We start from the raw sequence: 27713 nt of genomic DNA on the forward strand, positions 1-27713 counted from the left end.
TTATGAAGGTCCATTTTACTCCCTTCATTTTTGGTATTTGCTTTAAATATGCTGTGATACTGAAAACATTTGATCTGCTAGCTGAAAAATTCTTTGAATCAACATCATACCATGTTCTTATATGTGATTATTTTCAAAGTTCCACCTTTATAGCGATGAACAGCGACGAAAGGTTTCGGCCAAGATAAACAAGTGTGGCATATTTACTTGTGCGTAGTTAAGGTCTTAAAATACTATAAAATTATAAACCCTTTCCCCTTGCCGAATCAGGTCAAAGGAGGAGGAAGTAGCAAGGGGAAGGACTCAGTTATAGTACGGCCATATGGGGAAACATTTAAAAACGAGAGATTTCAGTGGTTCTCCAGAAGACGTTCTCAATCTTTGCGTTTTGGATGAATTTCATGGAGAGCATCTCTGCGCTTTCCGTATTCACCTCAACCGTCGGCTTAATTTGCTTTCTAATTTCATTGGCATTTATGCTAAACAGTGGGAAGTGTGTTCATAGAGCCATTCGCAACGTAAATACTAGGGATCTTGAAAAGCGTGCAGTGTACAGGTGTGGGTGTGAAATGGCAGAGCGAGTTTCGGAAGGTAAGGAATACGCTTCTATATCAACGCTTATTTAAAGGTGGCTAGTTAGGACATAGTGGTTGTTGCTATATTGGGTGGATCAGGAAGTATCCTTACTCTGGCATTGCCAGAAGGGTAGGAATCAGCAGAAAATTAGTCGGTACAATTACTTCTGTTCTCCGAGAATTATCCCTACCTGGCTGAAGGAGATCATCAAAAAACTCGGCATAGTCGACAACTTGTCATTATTATGGATGCGCTTTTATCATCATTTAAGCGCTCCCATCGTTACCTGAGGGGGGGGGAGTTTCCTTTGCGTGGTGAAGAAACGAGATTGTCAACCTTGGAGGAATTCTTCCGGTAATTCTTCGGAATAGGGACTTCAATTTACACTAATATGTGGAAAGGTGACGAAAGTATCGGTAATTCTTCGGAATAGGGACTTCACACTAATATGTGGAAAAGTGACGAAAGTGTTGTGTGACTTGGGATATTCATGCTTAGATGATCGCGTGCTGAAAGTCATGACGTTCGAAAAATGTGCTTGCTTCTATCTCTTTACAGCTTAATTCAACTTATTCCCCTTTGGAAAATATCTGTGCTGTTATATATGGACAACGCTGATTTTTGCAACTGCAAAAAGACAAAACTCTTTTCGTAGTTAAAAGATTTGAATTACTTGGAAGTAAACCGAAGGGCATCCATTTCGATACCTATCGCAGTCTAGAAATGATGCGATGCCTGTTTCGTGTGTTCTCGAGAGAACTACCTCCCCTCGAATAGTATTCAGGATTATCTCTTTCTTATTCTTCAGCACCATCAGAAGTCTTCAGTGGAGAAGTTACCAGGCGTTCACAAGTATTGCAGTGAGCCTTCTTCCTTTTTTCTTTGAAAGATTCAACCGTTTACAAGAAACTTACAGGTAATGTAAACGTAGTGCATATTGCAATGTAGTATTTGTATTTCTTGAAATGTAGTATACAATGCAGTATTTTGAATATCCAAAAATGATAAAAGGCAATGTACAATTCTCCTTTCAAAGTGTTACACAATGCTGTAGCAAAAGGATCCTGTATAGTGAGAAGAGGCATTTATTTAACCTTCGCTGTCTCATGACAAAAAACCACGCAGGTCCCAAGCAAAAATATAAAGTTGTTTATAGTTATCGCACAGCTCCGCTTCATATGAAAGTTTTCATCTGCGTCAAATATGACTGCGCATATTGTCTACAAATCTTTTCTATTTGTTATACCAAACGAATGATAAGGAAATATTCAAATTAAAAGTAGGAGAGTTGATATTTTACGCTGGTGAGACCCTACCTTGAATACTTGAGCATCGAGTGTTTGGGACCTTTACAGAAGCGCTTCACTGCGGCATTAAACAGGATACAAATACAAGCTGACCGTTTCGTGAATAATCATTATTAACGAATGTTCGTTCGAAGGTTTCCGCGGCGATGAGTAGGTGATTTCCACATTTTTCGGGCTGCGTCCGCGTATGTCGTTTAAAAGTACAACAGTTTCGCCAGCTATCCTGCTGGCGTCCTCAGGTCAAGGATGAAAAGAAGCTTGTTGTCCCGTCTTATATAGGAAAAATCCGGCGCCAATACCGGGAAATTTCTTGGCCAATCAGGGAACGTCCTCATATTTGCGCGGGATTATTCGTTTCCACGCACTGTGGAGTGGATATCCATCCTCTCTGTTAAAATTTTTTGGCCTTTTAACGATTTCAATGGCCTCTCTGATTATTCTCTGGAAGTATTTTCCTTCTTTCGCTATTATTTTAGCGTCGTCGAAGAGAATAGAGTGTCCAGGTTCACTCCAGGCGTGCTCAGCGATGGCCGATGCTCTAAACTGTTTGGCCTTGGTTGCCCTCTGGTGTTCACTCATGCGTGTTTTCAGCGCTCTGCACGTTTCACCGATGTACCATTTGCCACAGGAGCATGGCACTTGGTACACGCCTTCTGATATTAACGGTGAAATTCCATCCTTGGGTCCGGGTAGGGTGTCAGCTATCTTGGTGACGCAGTTGAATCTGGTCACCACATCATGTTTCCTTAAAGCCCTCGCGATTCTTTCCGAAGTCCCTGCGATGAAGGGGATGGTGACGTAAGCCTTCGGACGTGGTCTGGAGTCTTCCTCTCTGTCAGGAACAGCGGTGGTTTGTCTCTTCTTTTCTTCCTTCTCGGCCCTTTTTTGGATCATATGAGCGCTGTATCCATTCCTTTGCAGGGCATTTGTCAAGTGTTTCTTCTCGTTGGCAATAGAATCGGAGTCACATATTTTATATGCTCGGTTGACAAGTGTGTCTACCAGTGAGGTCTTCTGACTGGGATGGTGGTGCGATGCAGCATTAAGGTAGCGGTCGGTGTGAGTAGGCTTCCTGTATACTCTGTGTCCAAGCCTCCCATTCCCTGTATTTCTCTTCACCATGACGTCCAAGAAGGGCAGTTGATGATCCTTTTCCACCTCCATAGTGAAGTGGATGGCTTGATGCTGTGAGTTCAGATGTTTCAGGAACTTTTTTAATTCTTCCTCTCCGTGTGACCAAATGACAAAAGTGTCGTCGACATATCTTAGCCACAGTGAGGGCCGCTTGTCGCAGGATTCCAGTGCTTTCTTTTCGAAGCTCTCCATGTAGAGGTTGGCCACAACCGGGGAGAGGGGTGAGCCCATCGCAGCTCCTTCCATCTGCTCGTAATGGTCACCATTCCATAGGAAGAAGGAATTGCGGAGGCAATGCTCCACCAATCCTGGAAAGTCCTTAGGGATTCCGCGGGAGGTGAGTTCCTTGATGATATTCAGCGATTCCTCAATAGGGACGCTGGTGAAAAGCGATTCAACATCGAAGCTGACATGGAGAGCTTCGAAAAGAAAGCACTGGAATCCTGCGACAAGCGGCCCTCACTGTGGCTAAGATATGTCGACGACACTTTTGTCATTTGGTCACACGGAGAGGAAGAATTAAAAAAGTTCCTGAAACATCTGAACTCACAGCATCAAGCCATCCACTTCACTATGGAGGTGGAAAAGGATCATCAACTGCCCTTCTTGGACGTCATGGTGAAGAGAAATACAGGGAATGGGAGGCTTGGACACAGAGTATACAGGAAGCCTACTCACACCGACCGCTACCTTAATGCTGCATCGCACCACCATCCCAGTCAGAAGACCTCACTGGTAGACACACTTGTCAACCGAGCATATAAAATATGTGACTCCGATTCTATTGCCAACGAGAAGAAACACTTGACAAATGCCCTGCAAAGGAATGGATACAGCGCTCATATGATCCAAAAAAGGGCCGAGAAGGAAGAAAAGAAGAGACAAACCACCGCTGTTCCTGACAGAGAGGAAGACTCCAGACCACGTCCGAAGGCTTACGTCACCATCCCCTTCATCGCAGGGACTTCGGAAAGAATCGCGAGGGCTTTAAGGAAACCGTTAATATCAGAAGGCGTGTACCAAGTGCCATGCTCCTGTGGCAAATGGTACATCGGTGAAACGTGCAGAGCGCTGAAAACACGCATGAGTGAACACCAGAGGGCAACCAAGGCCAAACAGTTTAGAGCATCGGCCATCGCTGAGCACGCCTGGAGTGAACCTGGACACTCTATTCTCTTCGACGACGCTAAAATAATAGCGAAAGAAGGAAAATACTTCCAGAGAATAATCAGAGAGGCCATTGAAATCGTTAAAAGGCCAAAAAATTTTAACAGAGAGGATGGATATCCACTCCACAGTGCGTGGAAACGAATAATCCCGCGCAAATATGAGGACGTTCCCTGATTGGCCAAGAAATTTCCCGGTATTGGCGCCGGATTTTTCCTATATAAGACGGGACAACAAGCTTCTTTTCATCCTTGACCTGAGGACGCCAGCAGGATAGCTGGCGAAACTGTTGTACTTTTAAACGACATACGCGGACGCAGCCCGAAAAATGTGGAAATCATTATTAACGAATAGAAAACGTCACCTTATTAGTGGAAAGCTTCAGTTATGAGACACTGGAAACAAAGACAACAGATCAGACCCAAACTTTTATAAAAGTTCAAATCATTATATTTCAACGCTGAAATCGTAGGAAAAATCCTGGCCCCGTAATACTATATGACAAAGGTTGACGAGACAAATGGGTAGTAGAAGTATTTAGGAGAGGCGACTAACAACTAAGGTCCTTTTTGTCATTAGGGATGGACAGGAAAGGATGAAGGGTGGAGAGAAACCCGGCGTTGGCATTAGCCCACTCTTAACGAAAGGCGCCAAGGGGCCCGCAGCTTAACGTCCTATCCGAGAGAGATACCATGGAGATAGGGGAAATCGTCTGTTGAGCCGATCGACATTAGGAAGTATTTTTTCCTCGCAGAGTTCGAGATCACAACAATAGGAAACATAATTCACAACAAATCGATCAACAGTTATTCTAGTGGCAGGCAATAAGCAAACCTTGCCACACGCCTTAAGAAACGACTATCAGGGGGAGACGTAGATATAGTTATATATATGTATATAGGGATTTATTTATAAATGACCACTAGAGTTTTCGCGCATTCCCTCCAACTCTTATGCCGGATTTGTAAAAATTCATAAGTATATTTTCCGCATCTCCTGAGACTCCAGAAATTTTAAATATCCCATACTTAGGAGAATTTCTCACTTGCCGTGAAGCTGTACATTCGGTTTATGCTGTCATTTTATCGCTTTTTGAGGAAATTGTTACTTTTAATTATGTTCCTTCGCTCCATCAACTTACACCTTTCCTTACGAGGAAAATGAAAATAATGAAAACTTCTCTAGGTGTATTCCCGAGACAGGTGAACTCCCATTGATAAAATTAATTCCATGATTCCATCTCAGAAACTATTAACCTCATATAGAATACGTGCTCGCTAAGTGGCCTTGCCACCTGGCTCCGCTCTTACAGGAAAGAAAAGTGAGGCTGGCATTTAACGCAGAAAAGCAAATAAGGGTTAAACTTTGCAATCAAAAGGAGGACACCGTTACTCGAGTATTTGGGAATAGTGAGTGACTCCCTTATTATTATTATTTTTATTATTATAAATACACATGTGCTAATAGACATTGTCAGGTGGCACACAAGTCCCAAATAATTGCAAAAGATAATACATAAAACCAGACAAACACAGATCTCTTTAACAAAACAAGTGAATCCTCATCCCATTTACAACCATTAATCAGCAAGAAAAAAAAAGATACATAAAAAAATTAAGCTATAACATATAATACCATACACCACACATAAATCAAATTTTTACATATATACCTTACATCTATTCTTAAAAGTATACACTCTGTTAGGAAAGGGCTCGAATATTTTTGCAGGTAAGGTGTTCCACTCAACAATTGTTCTATTTAGAAAAGAAATTTTTTTTTTATTTGTCCTCTGTGCCCGGCATTTTATCTTAAATTTGTGATCATTTCTGCCTATAAAATTTGGGTTCCCCGCCTCTTTCCTAAGATCTGCCCAAGCTTTCTCCCCCTTCAAAATTCGGAACATTCCACAAAGTCTGCTTACTTTTCTTCTAGATTCTAGAGGTTCCCAGCCCAGCGTTTCTAGCATGTCAGACACACTCTCCATCCTCCTATGCTTCCCCAGTACATATCGGGCAGCCTTTCTTTGCACCTTTTCCAGTTTTTTAATATGACCTTCTTCATGAGGGTCCCATACAAGAGAAGCGTACTCTAAAATTGGTCTTACTAGGGTCTGATAAGCCTTCTCCTTGGTTGCTCTAACGCTCCCTTTTAGGTTTCTCATTACCCAATGAAGAGTTTTGAAAGCTTTCTTATAGATGTACTCCACATTTAGCCCCCACCCTAAGTCCTTAGTTAAATATACACCTAAGTATTTGACAGAATCACTTCTAGGAATGACATTTTCTGAGAATTTATATTCCCTATGGTTTCCATTTACCTTATTGCTAAAAGTGATGGATTTGCATTTGTTAACATTAATATCCATCCCATTTTTTGTCACCCAATCAGCCATTTTATTAATGTCCCTCTGAAGTTTGTCACGGTCTCTGTCATTTTCGACTTTCCTGTAGATAATACAGTCGTCTGCAAAAAGTCTTAACTGAGAATTAATATTTATTGGGAGATCATTTATATATATTAAAAACAATAGCGGGCCAAGTACGCTTCCTTGTGGGACTCCCGATGTTACCCTTGCTTTTTCAGAATACACTTCTCCTAATTTTACCCTTTGTGTTCGACCTTCCATGAAATTTCTGACCCAAGAGATTACTCTTCCATCTGTGTGTAGTGGCAATTGTCCCATCTTAAGCATTAAGCGATCGTGGTCAACTTTGTCAAAGGCTTTTGACAGGTCGACTATTATAGCATCCACCTCTATTCCCGCATCCATAGAGTCGAACATTTCTTGGCAGAACCCTAATAGCTGAGTTTCACAAGAGTGCCCTTTTCTAAAACCGTATTGGCGACTATACAACCAATTCTCACTCTCCCACAGGTCCCAGAGATAATCAGCCATTATCTTTTCTAATAGCTTGCATACAACTGATGTCAAGCTTACCGGTCTATAATTATCAACTAGTGCCTTATCTCCTCCTTTGAAAATTGGCGTAACATATGCCTCCTTCCAAGCATTTGGCAGGGCATTATTGTTTAACGTAACATTGAAAAAATGATTTATATAATTTGAAACATACACTACCGCCCAATTTAAGCAAGTCAATTGAGATACCATCGGGCCCTTTTGATTTATTTGCCCTCATTTTCATAATTTTTTTATAAATTTCTGCGCTCGTCGTTTTAATACTTTTGGTATTTAATATTTTTTCGCCTCCTTGTTGACTCAGAGATGAATCTACAGGATCCTTTTTATTTACCATAACCTTAAATACACTTGCATACCAATTATTAAACGTATTAGCCTTTTCCTTATCATCAACGATTAGTGTCCCATCCTCTTTTTTTAAAGCTGTTATGTTTTCCCTGTTGTCTTTCCTCCTCCGGAGGTACTTGTAAAATTTATTTCCATTATCTATCCCGATTATTTTCTGTAGAAAACTATCTTTGGCTATTTTCTTTTCTCTATTCAATTCACGAACTAATTTTTTGGAAATTATGAGCCATTCCGAGCTCTCGTTCCGTTTTTTGTGAATCACTCTCAGTTTTTTCTTCAAGGATCTAATTTTGCGGTTGTAGAACTCTGGATCAGTATTTTCTTTAAGAATATTTTTCGGGACAAATTTATTTAATCCCTCCTCCATTATCCCCTTAAATGTTTTCCAGATTTCTTCTACATTCTGCCCACCACTTACCCATTTTGAATATTTTTCCCTTAAAAAGGTCTGGAACCCTTCCCTATCACCTCGTTTATATTGCCAAACTATCTTTTTGTTTACTAGCCCCTTATACTGAGCCCTCTCCCAGTTTAGATATATACGCACAGCTGAATGGTCACTTACTCCCGGAAGGACATCGACTTCCCCTACCCACTTATTCGGTCTCACAAGTATGATGTCGAGGATGTTTCCCCCGCGCGTGGGTTTTTCCACCATCTGTACAAAACCGTCCTCGTTTATAAGACGACTAACGATTTCTTGGGCCTTCCCACCCCCCACCGTGACCTCGTCTGCCGACCATTGAATACCTGGAAGGTTCAAGTCCCCCGCTATGAGGGTGTGATCCTCAGGGTTAGCCGAGCATATGTCTGTTAATACCTCGACTGCGTACATCCCTTCGTTGGGGCTTCTGTACATGGCAACTATTTTTAAAATTTTCCCTCCATTCCTACCTTTGACATGAACACACATCATCTCACAATCATTTCTTACCCATTCCAATGTACTTATTAGGTTTTTATCTACACATATAAATATCCCCCCTCCACGACCATCCCTATCCCTTCTGTAAACTGACAGATTTTGGGGAAAAATCTCGTTTGACATAATATGATCACTTAGCCACGACTCCGTACCTATCACAATATCCGGATTACATGCATCAACTAACGTCTCGAAATGGCATACTTTATTTAGAATACTTCGGCAGTTTACCTGCAAAACTATTAAGCCCTTACCTTCCTTTCCTTCGGTATTGCGAGGTCCACCTCTTGTGCCCATTACAGGTTTCCCTGCTCACTGAGCTTTAGTGCGACATTTTTAAACAGATTTGACAAAACCAGGGATCCCTTCCTGTTTAAATGCACTCCATCGCGGCCCAAGTGTCTATCACCGACCCAACAGTTTGGGTCCACAAATGTCAGACTTTGTTGCACGCAAACCCACTCTATTCCTTCGTTTATGGCGTCAATTCTCTTCCAATGTATGTCCCTTCTACGAAGAATTCCACTAATAACAATTTGAGCACTTTTGAACTTATTTTTGGCCGAGGTCGCCAAATCCCAAATAAAACCGATTAGATGGTCTTCTGACTTAGCACTTTTTACGTCATTTGTCCCTACGTGAATTATGACAACACTTTCATCACCATCACTAGCCATATTAGCTATTTTATTGTCCAATAGTTCCACTCTTATCCCCGGAAAACACTGAACGCCTTCATTGATACTTTCGCCACAATCTCCAACGAAACGTATTATGGAATCACCAAATATTTTCACTTTGGGTGGCCCTGGATCACCAAGAGACCTCCCCTCCCTTGACACTATGACCTCCCTCATCGGAAGCACTTCCCTCTTCGGTCTCACGTTTATCCTATCCTTCCCTCCTCCTCGCTTCTTTGGCTGCTCTCTCCGTAGGATGCTTTCCCGTATTCCTCCAGCCCGATCGGCATCCGCGTCACATGAGCTTGTTCCACTTCTGGTCGGCCTTAAATCTTCCGGTTTCCTCTTATCACACCTTCGGACAAGGTGGAGATCATCTTCGATTTGCTGTTTCACCCGCCGCCTCATCTCTGTTAATGATGCTTTCAGTTCCTCATTTTTAGCGGAAAGACTGAAAATTTTCTTACGAGCGATGTTTAAATCCGCTTGCAGCTTTTCAATTACCTCCTCTTTTTCTTCTAACCTCTTCGATTCTTCTGACTTTCACACTTACTGCGCTGCCAATTATCACTCACGCAATCCTCCAGTTTACTCTTAGAGCAATTAAAGTGGTACCAAGAGCAACACCCACTACACTGGACTCCATTTCTCAATTTTCTACGGCAAATAATACACTTTACATCCACCGCCATGCCCTTTCCCATTTCGCCCAAGGGAGTGTGCCTTCTAGCGGTCACTAATCCTCTCGAGCGGTCGCTAATGCGCTGCTTGAAAACACGTCCGTCTCTCTTGAGGGTCCGTGAGTGAGTGTTATTACTGACTATCCAACATAACTTCTCGAATTACTCTGAGGGAAATGAGGAAATTAAAATTCAAATTGAATAACAAAAAATCAAAGATGGTATACCTATCGGTCTCCAAAATTTTCGAGAAAATAGGGTTCATCCATTAGTCTACGAATTTTTGCAATTATTGAGATCATTGATCAAAGTACCTACATTGGCGATGGTGTTAAAATTTAGAAACCGGACCTGTAAAGTAAAGCAATGAGTAAGAGTGGAGATTTGCCAAATATTTTTATACCAAAATAAGTGCATTCCTCCATGTCATCGCCCCTGCAAGTGATTCTGTATCGTTTCCAGTTAAAATTATATTATATTTTTTCGTTTATTTTACGGTAATTGATCGGAACACTTTTTATTTATTATCATACGAAAATAGTGCATTTCTGATGTGATTTGAATATTTGCTTGTTTGTTTATCACGAAATAAAAATATATTGAATTTAAGGGTTAGCTTCTTCAGTAACTGTGTTTACGACCCCGCGGTGGTCTTCCTTTTCCTTGTTCCACTTTCACTATATTGGAGTATTCATCGGATACTTCATCAAAGTCTTTATGAACTGTCGAAGAATTAAGGACATCAGATTCAATTATAAAACTACTCTTCAGTACCCAATGACATCCTCATAAGGAAGAATGAAACGTATAGTCTTATAAAAAAAATATTCTGAATACGAAAGAGGAAATCCCGAAAAATTTGCAGTGTACAAAAAACGGAAACTGCTGCGAAAACCTATATCAAAATTAAATTCCTTAGAAATTTACAAGTATATTGACAGCTTGCATTCAATTGATCTTTTTCTTAAATTCAATATCAAAATTTCGAGAAGAATGAAAGTCGCGAATGTATTGTAGCTTTGAATTGCAGACCTTTCCGCGCCAAATGGCGCATGATAATATGCACATACAGTTTGTAACTCTAACACCCAGCGAGACTGGCGTCTTGCTCCAAGGAGTTGAAATGTCAGGAGTTCGCATCTCTTTCGCTCAAGGCGCTCTTATCAATTTTAAATATTTGCCGTGTACGACTGACGTGGTCGGTTTGTCGAATAAATAATTTTATTTCGTTTGAGACTTATAAGTGTACGGTTGTTCAGAGTTTTCCTTGGAGGCATTTTTGAATCGTCTTATTCCAGGTGAAGATCACTATGTATACGGCCTCTTACCTTTCAGAAAAGCTTAGTAAAGCTCTTGAAGCAACTCATGTGGTGAGAATAACTACTCTTCAATAAATTTATTTTTACGTTATTAGAGCATTCCTTTTGCTATTTTCATGTGGAAATGGTTTCTGTATGTCGAAATTGGATCTTTAATTTCAAGTTTCCCGAAAGAAACTAGGGCTTTTGAAACATCCCCTATTTAAGCAGGTATTTGTGTTGAAGGAATAGAAGAAACTTGTACCCACCCGAACTGAAATAGCCCGTAACATGTTTATACTTTAAGCATACACCATCAATAATTCCAAATGGCATTTTCTTCATCTATAAGTTGCTTACAGTTGATGTCTCGGAAGTTCTCCTAACTTTTCTCATTTTTTTTCATTTTTCGATTGCATACGTGTAGAATGAATATTCTTTATTCTGCAGGGCTAAATATTTCTTACTCAAGAGATTTTAGAAACAACACTTACTCAAGGAATGATGGCCAATTCACCTGAAGTGGTATCTCTCTATGCTGTGCTTGCTCTTCTTCTTCGATGGGGTGTATCCCTCCACTCCTATTCTGGTAAAGGAAAACCGCCAATGTATGGAGACTATGAGGCTCAAAGACATTGGATGGAAATCACGTACCAGTTGCCCGTGAAAGAGTGGTACCAAAACTCAACAAACAATGATCTCCTCTACTGGGGGTTAGACTATCCGCCCCTTTCGGCTTACCATAGTTATATTTGTGGGGTATTAGCCAATTGGGTCAATCCAGATTTTGTCTCCTTATTTGATTCACGGGGGTATGAAAGTTATAAGCATAAATTCTTTATGAGAGTTTCTGTGCTCCTAGCGGATTTGTTGGTGTTCATACCGGCAGTGTTTTGGTGGTGTTCTGAAGTCAGAGGTCAAACGCAAAACAAGCTGAACAATGGGTTCCCTATGGCACTTCTAATTTTAGCTTATCCAGGTCTTATTTTAATAGATCATGGCCATTTCCAGTATAATTCTGTGTCTATAGGTTTGATGATAGCCGCTCTTGCTGCCTTAATTAGAAATTCGAATGTGATTGGGGCCATATTTTTCACGTTATCAGTAAACTACAAACAAATGGAGTTGTATCATGCACTTCCTTTCTTTTGTTACCTACTTGGGATGTGCCTACGGCGTGAGGTTTTGAAAAAGTTATATGAATTAGTCAAAATTGGTTCTGCTGTATTGTTGACGTTCTCCGTCATCTGGTTACCGTTGATTGTGAATGACTCTGCAACTCATACCCTCGTTAGACTTTTTCCCTTTAACCGTGGGCCATACGAAGATAAGGTTGCAAACTTTTGGTGCTCGGCGTCTGTTTTCTACAAGTTTCACCGAGCATGGGGAAACATCGGAATGGCGCGTGTTTGCTTGTGTGTCACAGCTATTGCCGTTCTTCCAAGTTGCATCAATTTAGCCTTGTTTCCTGGATTAAAGAGATTGCACCTTGCTCTAGTGAATTCGTCGTTGGCATTCTTCCTCTTCTCTTACCATGTGCACGAGAAGAGTATTTTGCTTGTGGCTTTGCCTGTCGCTTTGATAGCTTCACAGGACTGGTGGATGCAGTCGGCCCAGGTTTTACCCAACTTGTGGTTTTTGTTTATAACGACTTTCAGCATGGTACCCCTGTTGGTACGCGATGGCCTTGCCATTCCCACAGTGTGCTTATCAATCTTGTACCCCCTGTTGTGTCTGCTTGTGGCGTCGGGGTTTGGATCTCCACCAAAGAATTCACCTTTCAGGATATTAATGCGTTCTAATTTTCTAGTACGCTATGCTACTGTGATATCTTTGATAGGATACTTCCTCCTAACATGGGCTTACTTCACAGTTAAGCCTCTGCCCCGTTATCCTGACCTCTTTCCTTTTTTAATTTCTGCCTTCTCCTGTGCCCACTTCATTCCATTCTTTTTGTATTTCAACTGGATGCAATTTTCACTCCCCAAGGAGCCTGTATGACCAAGGTTAATTTTTAAATTGATGTTTGCGGGAAAACATCAATTAGCATTTTTTTGCATATTTAATAATTTTTGAATAAAAGTTACAATTCACTAAGGAATTCTACTGGACAGTGGCAGTTTTTGGTCTGTGATCATGTTCTACTCTTATTATTTGGAGGAATCTTATAGGGTTATCGAAGTGTCGGTTTGATTGTTGTAGTTTTTTAGCATTTGGTTATTTTGTTAATGAAACTTTGTACATTATTACCATGCTTAATCAAGGGCATGTGTTATTATTTTCCTATTTTAAATAAAGTTATGAAAATATTTATGTTCTTGTCATTTGATATTTTGTGCATTCTTGCTGTCAGATTATTGTTTCATATGTGTACAGAGATATTAGGGTTTGCCATGGGGATCTTATTCACATTGGCTCTAAAACTATGCTAAAATGATTTGTACATTTTAGAGAAGTATGACAAAGTTTCTGTAGTGAGATAGCTTCCTTAAGTTATGTCATCATATTATAAAAGATTATTTGCTATTAAAAATGTATAAAAATCATTTACCATTAACATACATGAAATAGAGTAACTAAGTAAAATGAGCTGTTGTGAAAATTAAATTGAAAACTGATTATGTTGATGAAGCAGGAAAATCATGCATGGATTTCCAGCTGGGCGGTTAATCAATCTATACACTATTGGAAGTTTTCTGTGATTGAATATTGACAAAATATATTGAATATGAAGTTTTTCAAATAGGTAGTGCGAGTTCACAAGACTGGGTAATTTCGGATTGAGAAGTCAATGGATTTACTAAGCGATATGAAATTACTGTTACCAAGATGCTAAGACTTAATGGGAGCTGAGATTCCAGCATATACAGTTCATAATTTGAATTACCCTTGTCCATGGCGAGGTGATTAGGGAACTTCCTATTTTTGCTTTACAGTTTGGGGGAAGAGAGAAGCTACTCTCAACTCTGCACAATTAGAGTCGAAGATTCTTTCGGAAGCTAGTGAAAAATATAATCCACTCGCCACGAGCTTTAATTCGGTTAATGTTTAACTGGGAACTATTATTTACCAGTAGGCACAGCACTTTGTGATTCCATACATTTTAATGTCACGGTCAAGATATATGTTCCTTTTAGTACGGAATAGCTTAAATTTATAACCTATTAGTTATTTCTCCAAAATTTGAGGAAAAAACTAATATGCTTGAATTGTGAACCAAATATCAAGGAACTGAAGAAAAATGTTTTGACTAAACAGGCAAAATTTGTGCCTCTTTTCAGTTGTCCCTGAACTAATATTATTAAAATATGAAAAAAAAGAATGATCCCAAAACTCTTGGATTGCTAGTTAACTTAAGCATAAAAATGAATCTAGGCAGTGCTCTTCATGCAGGAAGCATATGAAAGTGCAAATAACTAAAGTTGAGAGTGCATGTGTGCTTAGTAGGTACAACATTGTATCCTCTTCATAATATTGGTCCACATGGCTCTTCATGTACAAGTTTGCCACTTAATTAATTCCACATTTTAAAGTAGGGAAGCAAACCGAACTGATGTGATGCCAGGAGTTCCCTTGACTAATGGGAACCATGGCAATGGTGTGTTCACAATATGAAAGACAATTAAGATTGTCTGGATCACCTTTTAATGGACAATGTAGCAAAGTTTTGAAGGCTTAATGGAAGATAAATAAAGTTAAATATTTGTGGAGGCAATTTAGTAATAACTAGATTTACCAAAACCTGATCATACAGGGTATCATGTGATCATCAGCCAAAAATACAATTGATTATATTCAAGGGCATGGCAGAGGAGGGACCATTCTTGGAAAATAAAGAATTGTGCATGTCTGGAGCTAATAATAGGCCCCTCCCTTTGTTTTAGGGTATTCCTTGAAGTGTGCTTTCCCCCTGCAACTTTACTATATAGGCTGACATTTATAATGTTAGCTTTTTTTTAGCTAATTAAGTGATGTTTTTTGATTCATTGAGATTTTTGTTTCCAAGGTAATTGGAATAGGAGAGTGAATATGCCCATAAGGGTTTATACTTTTCATGCATAAGTATGGGTGCTGCTACCTATTATATTCATGGATATTACAAGAAAATCCTGCTGGTTATTATCTTATACTATATTCTTGTCTACTTTTATGTTGAACTTAGGGAACAAAATGTTATATGAATGTGATTGGCTTGATCTACTAGGAATTTTTAAATCTTAGATAATCTATTTCCAAGGTAGGCACGAGACACAGAATCCATTCAAGCTTTAAAAAAAAATTTATGCTTTGTTATTGATTTGATAAAAAAAATCTGACACTTTTCAGTATTTGTGTTAAATTCATTATGCTCTTTGTGGGAATAATTGTAAGTGGGAACCTGATTATTTATTATGAAATTTGTACTTTAATATTTCACTTGCACTCCAATCAGCCCCTCAATGATCAATTGATTTTATCATTGTTCATATTTTATCTCCTCGAACTGCATATCTTCACATCGAAAAAGTCTTCTCATTCTGTCACCAGAGTGAAGTAGAATGGCCTTAATATTACCCATATGTCATTTATTCACATAATTATCATATTATTAGAGCGCCTTTACTTTCTTTTTTTAGGATGTGCATGATGACTCTGATGGATGTGGAGCAAAGTTTAGTGTGGTGATAGTGTCACCAAAATTTGAAGGCCTACCTTTATTACAGAGGCATAGGTAAGTTAATCCCTTAACAATTAAACTATTACCAATTTGATTTTTTCCATCATTTATATCTGAAAGTGACATAATATAGTATGCGGAAAAATAATCTTAAATCAGCCACAGGCTTATTTATGTTACATTATTGAACATTATTATTACTTAGACTAGGAAAATCTAGTAAATTCAAACCAAGAACTCATTCTTAAAACCAGAAATTTGCTTTGATGAAAGATTGCTTGGTAGGGTAACTCTTTTGTGCATCTGAGGAGGAAGTTGTGAGGGATAAAGATTCAAATATAATTGATGTTTTCATGCTAAATCTCCATTCCTTGCATGTTGACTTATTAACTATATTTTTGTGACATCTCACCATACATTGTTGTGATGTCGCTTGGTTCCAAAAAGGTAAATCTCATTTTTTCACTGAATTTTATGTTATAAAAAATTTAAAAAATCTGCAGTGTCTTATAGTACAGGGATTGTTGCTCTAGGATGTCAAGGACAGGCTCTATATCTGGAGATAATAAATACTAATGGGCTCAAACGAAATGTGAAGGAATTTTGGTTTCTACCTGGGCATTCTCTTGACTATGTTACTTAAAATTTACCCTTTCAGAACCAAGTTACAGAATTCATTTATACATTTTGTAAATGATTGTCATAATGGTTGTTAATATTGATTACAATATTCTAATTTTTACCACATTATTAAGTATTAAGTGGGAAATTCTAGTCCATATAAAATCAGCTAGAAATTTACCTGCAATAATGGTGGCATGGACTAGAAATTTTGTTACCCACATGCATCCTGGAGCTTGATCATGAATTCCTTTCAATGAGTTATTGTTATCAAAGGTGAGATATTCCCCTGCAGTATAGGTTGTAGCAATGGAATATTTGAACCTACTCCAAATTTGTGACTGCATCTAGAATCAGGTTCCCTTGTCTGTAGCATAAATTCCTCATGACATTTTGCTTGCACTGACTCATCATGCAATTAAAACAATACATGTGAATTATAAAATTCCATTGATGGAGTTTTCTCGGGTCTTCCACCAGGTCAGGGGTCCCATATTAGCCCATATGGAACCCTTGACCCCGTGATCTCAGGTCTTCCACGGGGTCAAGGGTTCCATATGGGCCAATATGGGACCCCTGACCCAGTGGAAGGCCCGAGAAAACTTCATCAAGCCATTATGCCGGGAAAGCACCAGATCAAACTATGAAATTCCATGACCATTCCCAGAATTCTAGCATGTGTACATATGTATTTGTAATAGCTGATAATTTTGTGATTGTTTTCATACTTAACATATTTTGAGAATCTGGTAGAGCTAGGTGTGCAGGAGGGTGTATCACTAATGTTGATGATGGGTATTTGGATGGAGTGTTTTGGTTGCATTCAGATCATACTTTTAATGCTAGTCATTATTCAAAATCAATAGTAACATGTTGGTAATGTAATGAAGCAACTTCACTGTCAACTATGTGCCAAGGGTGCCTGGGCAGTGCCTCTGCCTGGTTCCAAAATTAAGTTGAAAAATGTTCTCCCATATATTTTATCAATTTGTAAAAAAATTTAATAAAGAATACAGCGAAAGTTTGTTTGAGTGAATTATTAAAGTGGGAAATTGGAAAATCATGCAGGTTGGGTAGGTATGATGGTATTAAACTGACTGGTTCTTAATCTTTTCTTTTCATGATACTGAATATTGTTTTCTACCATTAGAAGAACATTTTTATGTTTACTTAACTAAGCATTTAAACTGTCTGCTAAATAAAACTGTTGTTGAGATTGTTTTATTGCTTATTTTCTCCATGGATGCTTTTCCTATGAAGTTTATCTTTTATCCTTATCTCTCAGTCAAGTGTTCTGAAGTTTTCTGAATAATTGGTGGCACTTGTTGTAGAATAGCTTTACATCATTCAAATAATGTTTTTGTTCCATTGTTATTACAAATTTTTTTTCAAAGTGATGGAGATCAATTCTTAAATATCACTTCTTTGTATTTTAGGCTTGTGAACTCAACTTTGAAAGAAGAGCTTCCTAATATACATGCCTTTTCGCAAAAAACACTAACTCCAGCTCAGTGGGAGGAGCAGAAGAGCAAAGAGACACAATAGATATACCAAAAATTAAATAGATTTTCAATAATATTGCAAATGAAACTTTGAAAACTGTGGAAATGATTGCAGTGTTTAGCCTTTGATGATTTTCAACATAACTTTAATGAAATAAAGTGTTTTCTTGAAAAAATATTGTTTTGAGAGGAGTTCTCTTATCTCTGATTTTGTATTGATTTTCAAGATTCAGCTTTGATTGATTTTTTTATCCCCAATCCACGAACTCCTTGTCATTTTTCTCTCAACATTTTACGATGACATCTCAACCAAAAGTGGAGTACTCAGGGTGGGGTGAAGACTTTGAGGTATCTGCTCCAGGGAAAGTCATTCTTCATGGAGAGCACTCTGTCGTGCATGGTGGAACAGCACTGGCTGCGAGTCTTGGACTGCGGACCAAACTACAAGTTTCCTCGTCTTATCCTGCATCATTGGGTGTGGATTTCCCCAATATTGGTTTGAAAAGGTCCCAAGCCCAATTTTTTAATTTCTCAGCATGTAGTTGGTGGAATGGAATGGAATTACACTTCTAATACATGAAATAAATATTCCAAATTCTCAGTGACGTGATTCTAATTAATGACATAAACTTCATTTCACTTTCTCTAGAGCTAACAATATTTTTATACACTACAATGAGTTTCATTTATTAAAAGCGGACACTACAAGTGAATTCACTCCTGCTTTAAAAGTCTGTGAAGTTATTGAAAGAATGATTTAGCTTAACTTCAATGGAAGTCTTCATTAGATCTTCATTGGAGCTATGCTTCTTTACTGTTGCTCCACCATTAAGGAGTGCTGTTCCTATGCCCTTTGCAAAAATTTACCATGATCAATTCCATTATTTCATCTATTTTTCATGTTATTCCTGTTTACTCTTCATGATCTGCATCATCATTACCCATATTGAGAGTGAATAATATCAATGAAAGAGCCATTGAATATCCTGCTTGGGTGTTAGCAGTTATAGGTGGCTGATTCCTGGGGATTTCTATCTTTAGGTACTGTTGGATAATTTAAGGGTAGATAGGATTTTATATGCAGCAGGATCACTAGTAATGGAAGAAGAGGGATATGAGGGATTTAGATAGCAGAATAAGAATGTTAGGAAGGCTTGACATCAGAAAAAGCATCAACTAATGACACATATAACCAGCATAGATATAGGAAGCAATTAAGTATGCAAAAATGTATACTAAATTGCTTCCTATGCATATATTCATGTATATGGGGTTTACTTTTTCATGGTTTTAAGACTTGGACAATGGAAGCAGCAGGTAAAAGGAAATTGGAGGTAATGACAAATGTGGTGCTGCAGAAGAATAAAAATAAAGTGGAAGGACGTAGTAGCAAATGAAAAAGTATTTTAAAGAGTGGGTGATGAAAGAAGCTTATGGATGACACAAGGATAAGAGTGGAATTAATTGGGCACATCCTGAGGCACGAGAGTTTACTAAAGGTCATAACTTAATGGAAACATAAAGGGGAAGAATAATAGAGGGAGGCCAGGGATGAACTATGGGAGGCTAGTGATAGAAAATATTTTCCAAGGATTTGTTGTACAAATGTTGTTGCAGGAACTAAGTGGGTTAAATATAAAATTCACCAAGGGGTAAACAATTAAAGTCACAGTTTCCACGTACAAAATTGAAAATATATGTAAGTTATTAAAGGGTACTGAATGGGTTTGGGTCTGTTGGCGTGGAATTTCAGTAATTGTTCCTTGGAAATTAAAATGCACACATATAACCAAAGAGGTATCTAGGCAAAAGGTGCACGCCGATCATTATTTAAAAAAGTTTAAATGGCAGTGCAATAAAACCTCATGCAGATCAAATCTTAAGTGTAATTATTAATTAAATTTGGAGCAAGTGAAATAACATCAATTACAGCTAACCAATTAATTATTCATAGCCCCAATGGGTTTTTCTGATTGGACCAAAAATGTGAAGACAGAGAAATGGGTATCAAAATATTAGCTCTTGGGACCTTTTTATCCGTAAAGAATAAATGACTGATAATAAAAAGGAACTGAAGTAAATACCAAAACATTAGCTATAATGTAGTCTTGTGCTGGTGTTTGCACACTAGGCATTTCACCTTGAAAAAATAATTTAACTGGACCAGGATTCCATTTATCCTTCATCACCCCGAAAGATTCTTCCCATGCAGTTAAAGAGAGTAGCAACAAAGGGCACACCCCTCTTAGGTGGCAGAATGCAAGCAGGCTAGTTTAAATAGTCTGTTATTCACTTCTATATTCCCATGCTCTCACTACCAATCTGATGTCTTAATTCCCTTTCTCACTCATCATCCCAATCATATTGGTCTGTCCTATACATTAGAATAGCTTGCTAGTTCATGCTGGGCAATGGACTTTGGGCTCATGGCCATGCATGACAATATATCATGGTACAAGGGATTGCAATGATAATGCCATTGTTAAATACTTTAATTTTCTTCCTTCTCTGTTAATGAAATGTATTAAATTTACTTGCTGGGATGAAGCATTACATGTTTCAGGAAAGTTAGCTCTTATTATTTTGAGTATCCTCTCGAGGTCATCCTCTACAGTATGATGTTGCAACTGCAAAGAGTCAAGAAAAAGAATCTCTTTCACAATTAATAAAGATGTATTGAGTATAGTATGAGTTTACCATGAGATAAAGGTGTTATTAATGAATTATATCAGTGTTGTATTCACAAATTGAGTTTTGGACCTTATGGTACATATTCAGCGACATATATTTGTAAGAAAAAGTTACCTGATAAATTTGCATTGGGCCACAACCCATTGCCTGTGGTATCTTTTTCCATAGGTCGTCTTCACTGCAATCCCCTTGCTGTTCTGATTCAGGTTTTTCTTTACAATCGCCCAATTTGCTGGTCTACTGAAAGCAGCTATAAATATAAAAGAATAAAACACAGCTCTTAAAATTTAGATAAAGGATATTCCATGTTTAATCAATATTTTTCATAAAATTGGATCTGCCCATTTTTTCATTTCCTGAAAGTTAATGTAATTATGGCATTTTATTCAAACAAAATAAGTTGGTTTCCTGTGGCCCTGAACTCATTAGGGGCATTTTTATCCATGCAAGCATACCAATTTAATTGTTTTCAATTGCTAGAAACATTGAAGTTGATATGTTTGTATGGCTAAAAATGTCCCCACAATGTGCAGGGTGGCAGGAAAGCAATTTCAACAGTTTCTGTCTCAGAATACTGAAATCAGTATGTGTGTATTTACCGCCAAATTTGCTGTAACACAAAAGTTCAAGTGTGGTAGCTACTTTAATGAGTATGATTTCAGAAGATGTAGAAATAGTGTCTCTGAAAGAATGAAAGATAAAAAATTCCCAAATTTCAAAATTGTGGCTGATTACTTCATTTTTCAAAATTTATTTCCTTCCATAATTATAGCATTTCTCTTTTTCAAACAACAAATTTAAATTTTTGGCAATTTAGCAAAAGTTTTTTGAAAAGGGTTGCATTTTCTTGTATTGAATAACTTTGAGGTCTTTTTTTGAGATATTACATCTATATTTATATCAAATTGTATAAAATTATCAGATAATTTATTTTAAAGCACCAAAGTGTGGTTTAATTATAAACATGATCAATATAATTCAGTCTATTGGCAAAAATGGTGGTTTAAAATGAGAATTACCTGAAATCTAGCTGTTAGATAATTTAACTTCAAAGAACAGTGGATATAAGATTTTATTACTGAAGTATTTTCAATAAAATGTATACTCTCCAACATAGGAACTATTTAGTGGCAGATGTAGTGAAAGTAATTCTTGGGCATGAAACCCTTAAAAGCATTCCTATGCTTAAGGCTGATGAAGATATTCCAATGGAGACATCACAGTTGCTTTTGAGTAGTTTGAAGGTTGAAGGTGATACAATGCAACCGCAGCAAGAAACAGCCCTTGCATGCCTCTTCCACCTGCTTCTCTGTGCCGGTCGTGAAGTAATCAAGCATAACAATGACCTTAAAGTAAGTGGTTCCTGCAAAATTACCTGTACCTGCATGTCAAACTCATTTGATGGATATTTGATGAGATGACATATCTTCTTCAGTCTTCCTGCTTGGGCCTTCCTTGTTTTAAATCTTATCCATTGTATCTTTCTTCGAACTGGGTATTTTGCAGGATCAATGGCCAATTATTCCTGCTGCCACATTTCACATCGATACCAAGCTTCCAGTTGGAGCAGGTGCTGGTAGTTCAGCAGCATTTAGTGTCTGTTTAGCCTCAGCTTCCATTCACTTAATGTATGCGCTTGCGTGTGGAGACAAAACTTGGGGTTTTGGTGAATTTTCGCAGGATCAACTGCAACAAGTTTCCCGTCTGGCAAATTCTGGGGAGAGATTCATGCACGGGCGCCCCTCTGGTGTGGACAGTGCTATTTGTACATATGGTGGTGTGGTGCGCTTCAAATCTGGCAAGGTGAGTCAGAATTTGGATGATATTTGAATGTGATTCTTCGAATGAGTGGCGTACCATTCTGCAGACTCATAATGTGCAAATTTCAGAGACCTTTTGATTGACATGTCATTTTGAGAAATGGGACAAATAATGTATGTCAGATTTGATATTATGTTTCAAATGTGCTTATAGATCACTGTTTCTTTGATTTTGCCGGATGCATACATCTTACCCAGCCTGATAATTTTAAATGTGTATTTTGTAGGTGTGCAGTTCTTATTCAATAATTGCCATTCCATCCATCAATAAACCTTTTAACTGTTAAGCTGTGCTGCTGGCTACCCTAGCCAAAAGTTCCAAACACCATATGTATCATTTGTTGTTCTTATGGGGTTCAGAAGGATAAAAAAAATATCAAAAATAAAATGACCCGCTCAAAAATATTCATTGTGCAGTAGGTTTTTCACTTAAGAAAAAGCAGAAAGCCATTGACAAATACATTATTTTATTTGTTATCTTTTGAATTCTGAGTGCATAAAAAATGTTGTTAAAGGGACTAGGAATTGAAAATTTTGTCGTATTAATAACCTGTTAATAACAATAATTCCTTTTTTCTATTACAAATTGTGGTCATCATTTTTGTCTATAACTAATGCGTAAATTAAAAAAATATATTTTTTACCTAAAGTAGTTCTGAGTGGACCGCAGTTGTGTAGAAATGGAAAGAATTTAAATTAGGGGTGTTGTAAATGGCTACCAATGGAAATGGTCATGGATGGAAATTTTAAATGGTTATGTATGTCAATTGAAAATTCCCCAATTGAATCTTAAATATTTGTTTCTTTTCTTGAGCATTGGTGTTTCTTATTTTCACATCATTGTGAAATTTTTTCTGATAGTTTTATACTTGCAACTATCCATAGTTGATGTAACTTTAGGCCTAAATTTTTGCATTGCATTTTTGGTATTCATTTGGAAGTTCATGCATAGTTTTCTTGATGGGATTATAAAATGAAAAGGTGAACTTTAGACATGTTAATGAACTGATACATATTACTATTTAGAAAGAAAAATTAAGACATAAATTAATGGAAGTTGACTGTGAAATTAAGGTATCATATATTTTCAAATTTGAGCTGAGAATTTCTTACTGTTTAGAACTGATGAAAACCTTAATTCAACCACATTAAAAAATAAGGAAACCTTTTATGAGTAAAAAAATGCCCATATATGTAGATACTGAAAATAAAATGATTCTAATTACAATGCATGCACTACCAAGGACAATTAGAAGTTGAAATGCATTTGAAAAGTACACTCCAACTCATTGTCAAACTGCCCTGTACTCTAAGCTAGATATTTTTGTTTCTTTGTTGAGTATTTTAGAAATACATAGTAGACGCAAGTACTATAATATTTATTAGTTGCACCCGCTTGATTAATATGGTGGTTAAAACATGTAGCATGATGAATTTAGAAAATCTAAGATGATTCATAAACTTAAACAATTTAATGGTTATAGCTCTCTATTCTCACTCAACCAATAAATTTTACACTTTTTAACATTGGGGAAATATTATTTCAAGCACACAGTTTTATTGCAATAGGATAATAAGTATTTTTGGGTCATATAAAGCAGATTTTTTAAAAATACCATGAAACTTTTATTCACTTGAAATCATTGAATGGCTATTGTGATTTGCTTGAACTATAACTATAGGTGGAACCCATTGGCCAAATACCTTTAAGGGTCCTTCTTGTGGACAGTGGTGTTGCAAGGCAGACAAAAGCAATGGTGGCCATTGCCCATGGACGACTTGATCGGCATCCACTTGTGATGTCAAGCATTTTGGATGCCATGGATAAAGTATCTGTGAGGGCGCTTGATCTACTGAAGAACCTAACTGAAAATCCTCATGACATGCAGGTGTATCAAAATTTGGAGGTAACTATGATGCATTATTCATTACATTAGTGGTTCCCAGACTTTTGGTTTCTGCTTTCCTTGAGACTCTAAAAATGTTTTCTAATCTCCTGCACAAGTACTTTCAAAGATTAATATGCTAATCAGAAATTGTTCCTCCTAATGGTGGTATACCTCTTGCTTTGGGATCTATAGTTTAATATGCAAATTACCTACTCATTTGTGGTCATGAGAATGTGTGATAATTACTGTCAAATTGGTTGGAGGGAGTTTGTCGATCAGAATATTAAGTGAAGTTACATGTATGACTCATTTATAAACATACTGGTGATAAATTGACTGTTCAGCATCTCTGTTGAATTTATTTTCTTAATGAAATTTCTGTCCAGTTTTTCCCAAATACTAGCAGTCACCATTTTTTTCATTAATAGTCATATTAGCTGGCCACTGTAGTCAGGAGGGCAACATGTCTGACTGCTAAACCAAAAATCTTAGGTTAAAATCCTACCTTGGATATGGCAAACTCTGGTGTTTTGGCCCATTGATCATCCAGGAATGACTTTATGTTATCCCTAGAGCATACAAAAACCATAGGTATCCAGATAACAGAAATTAGAGAGCAGTTGTGATTTATACATGTACCCAGCATTACAAAAAGTGACCATCTTGGAAGCAAATATCCTCTAAGTCAAGCCTTGTTGATGGTTTAGATTACCTGGTTCACAATAACCTGTGATTGTGGAAACAACAAACAGTTCAAAGAGGAGAAAACCTAACATTACTAGGCCTACAATGTGGAGGAATGGTTGAAGAGGGTCTTCTAAGGGATTTTGGAAGGAGTGGATTTTGGTATTTCTTGTGACAATAGAAGAGATATGGGACTCCATGCTGCCTTATTTCTCTAGTCCAGATCTGAGAGAGGGAGAGGAATGGAAAGGGTTTCCAAAACTTTGTAAACAATCAATGGATAAAGCATATTTTGTATCTTATGATGCACTACTTTCCTTGACTGAAGGCAGTGCTCAGTGGAATACACTTAAAATATATGCCATTATAAGACTTTAAAATTAAGACAGGATTAAACCATCAATAAACTCAAAACAGCCTTTTATGAAACCACCACTGTCAAACTAATGTAAAGAAAGCCAATTATGCTAATATTTAAAATTAGGGAACATTAATAACATTTAAAAGTTACAAATAAAATTTGAATCACTCAGTTCAACTCAGATAGTATTCTCCATGATGCACCCATGAAAAAATGGAAATTTTTTCTGACCACATAACTCTTTAAAAAGGTTCATGAATTTTATTGCTGCAAATGACATGATCTTATGCACTTTCAATAAATTTACTGAATACTACAATTAATGTATAGCCATATTGGTACTGTTAATCCCAAGTTTTGATTTTGTATATATAATGGGAAAATATGTCCGATTACTAATTTAAATACAAGGTAGCTATAATAATAATAAGTAATACAAGGTATAATAATAAATAATATAAGATCTCTTTATAATTACCTACAAAAAAAGTAGCAGAAAATAAAGTAAGAAAATAGAACTATAGCTATATAATTTCCATTGCACCTTTTTATACAAGGTTGTGTAAAAAAATACATCGAAAAAAACAAGGTACACTTAAGGCTTATGACACTCTTGAATTTCAAAATTGAGGATGAAAAAATATCTATACTTTGTGATAATCGACTACAGTCTCTCTTGATTTTAAATAATGGCTTTTAAAAAGTAAAATTTTTTTGACAAATAAGGAATATTGGAATGTATTAGGAATTTTTTTATTCAGAAGTGTGTGCAAAATTCTAGTTTCCCCAAAAGTAAAGGGCAATAAATTTGGTTATGTAGTAAACAATGCGAAAACATTGGGCCGGCAACTTTCCTTCGGACAGCTAGTGGGAGTAAATCAAGTTGAGTTCTGATAATATTTTAACCACTATGAAAAGAAGAGAGGCCAAACCTACATAATACCCTGTGGAGAACTCTATCTTTTACTCGTTCTAATAAGTTGGAATGAACATCATAATAAGGGGAATAATACTCGAGTGTGGGCCGAGAGAGCAAAATGGAGTTCTAAAACAAATCCAGAATACTATATATCCAGGAAATCTCTAGTGATATAATAAATGAAATTTAGTAACATGATAAATGAAATAATATTCAATCGTACTTCATATTGCTTCAATAAATGTGTTGTTCATGTTATACTGGGAAAGCTTTATTTGTTTTGTTTTTCATGAAACAGGAACTGCTTGATGTTAATCAGGGCCTCCTATGGTCCCTTGGAGTGTCTCATCCAGCTTTGGATCAAATCCTTTCCCTGGGGCATAGTGTGGCTCACTTGCATGGCAAGCTGACTGGCGCTGGTGGTGGTGGCTTAGCATACCTGCTGTTGCCACCAGCTAGCAAAGAGAATCTTGAGAAACAAGTTGATTCTTTGAACAAGTTGAAAGTCGTCCTTGCTGAGTCAGGATATCATTCAGAAGAAGTTGTTCTCGGAGGTCCTGGTATTGAGATGCATATTGTTTCATAAGTATTGAAAAATATTAATTCAACCATAGTTAATTTGAATGGCATCAGTACTTCATAAACTATTTGATACTACTATATTATTTTACATGATTTTTAGCCGCTGATGTGCATTAAGATTTAAATGATATTTTTTTAAAGAAAATTACAAAGGTGATGGCACATATTGTATTCATTGTTGAAGCATTGTTGTTAGAATCATTAGGTAAAGCATTTTATGAATTCATATGCTATTCCCATGAAACAATGTAGAAATATTGTTTTTAAACATAAACAAAAAAAGATTTACTTATATTAGTATTTAATATGAGTATACATTATATTACCTGAAGAAACAAATCAGAAATTATCAAGAATGTAAAGCATTCATAAAATGAGAAGTTAGAAATAAAAATATAAGCTGGTCAACTGCTTTGAGAGTTTAAATGTGAGTCCTATTCAAATCAAGACCTGTGCAATGTACATATATTATCTGAGTAGAAGATTGAGAATTATTGTATTTCACTGCAGTGTAATCCCCAGTGTTGCATATGTTTTGTGATAATGAATGCATCAAAAATAAATTCTTAGTTTTTAATTACCTGTTTCATTTTTTATACCGATATATATTGAGAGACATGCCTCCTCAGTTTCACCATATTTAAGCTTAACATTCTTCAGGCAGTCCAGAGATGACAGGAAAAATTTACTATAATCCAGGTATGAATTGTCACAATACTATTCATAAGAAGAGGTACACTGATTGGAGACCATAACCAGACTTCAGTAAATAATTTTCTTGTGTCAAGGTTGGAATTAAATGCAGCCTATCTATTCCAGTTTTTATCGTTATAAGTACAGTGACTAAACTACTTGAAGCTTTGTCTATCAGTATTTCATTCATTATAGTGACTATGTAATTTTTTTTCCATTAATATCCTTACTCAGTGCATCTTATCTTATCTCT

The 27713-nt window shown here is 37.1% G+C and overlaps 3 protein-coding genes across 4 annotated transcripts; all 3 read left to right on the plus strand.

Moving 5' to 3' along the window:
* Positions 1 to 10936: 10936 nt before the first annotated feature.
* On the plus strand, positions 10937 to 13302 carry gny (ALG6 alpha-1,3-glucosyltransferase garnysstan). Of its 2 annotated transcripts, none has more exons than XM_071592386.1 (2): positions 10937 to 11041; positions 11492 to 13302. In XM_071592386.1, exon 2 carries the CDS (start codon positions 11543 to 11545, stop codon positions 13040 to 13042), a length of 1500 nt encoding a protein of 499 aa, XP_071448487.1. In that variant the 5' UTR covers positions 10937 to 11041; positions 11492 to 11542; the 3' UTR covers positions 13043 to 13302. The 2 variants fall into 2 exon arrangements, with proteins under 2 accessions (XP_071448487.1, XP_071448486.1); XM_071592385.1 differs by having other exon boundaries at positions 11032 to 11113.
* Positions 11015 to 17975, plus strand: LOC139694002 (bolA-like protein 2). The gene is made up of 3 exons (XM_071592388.1): positions 11015 to 11113; positions 15658 to 15752; positions 17756 to 17975. The coding sequence occupies exons 1-3, from the start codon at positions 11054 to 11056 to the stop codon at positions 17862 to 17864; spliced, it is 264 nt and encodes an 87-aa protein (XP_071448489.1). The 5' UTR covers positions 11015 to 11053; the 3' UTR covers positions 17865 to 17975.
* Positions 17976 to 18118: 143 nt separating this feature from the next.
* Positions 18119 to 27344, plus strand: Mvk (Mevalonate kinase). The gene is made up of 5 exons (XM_071592387.1): positions 18119 to 18327; positions 21630 to 21864; positions 22019 to 22315; positions 24015 to 24239; positions 26484 to 27344. Exons 1-5 carry the CDS (start codon positions 18119 to 18121, stop codon positions 26769 to 26771), a joined length of 1254 nt encoding a protein of 417 aa, XP_071448488.1. The 3' UTR covers positions 26772 to 27344.
* The last annotated feature ends 369 nt before the right edge of the window (positions 27345 to 27713 follow it).

The sequence above is a fragment of the Hetaerina americana genome, unplaced genomic scaffold, assembly GCF_022747635.1.
Source record: "Hetaerina americana unplaced genomic scaffold, ioHetAmer1.1.p SCAF_5, whole genome shotgun sequence".
In the NCBI taxonomy this organism is placed as follows: domain Eukaryota; kingdom Metazoa; phylum Arthropoda; class Insecta; order Odonata; family Calopterygidae; genus Hetaerina; species Hetaerina americana.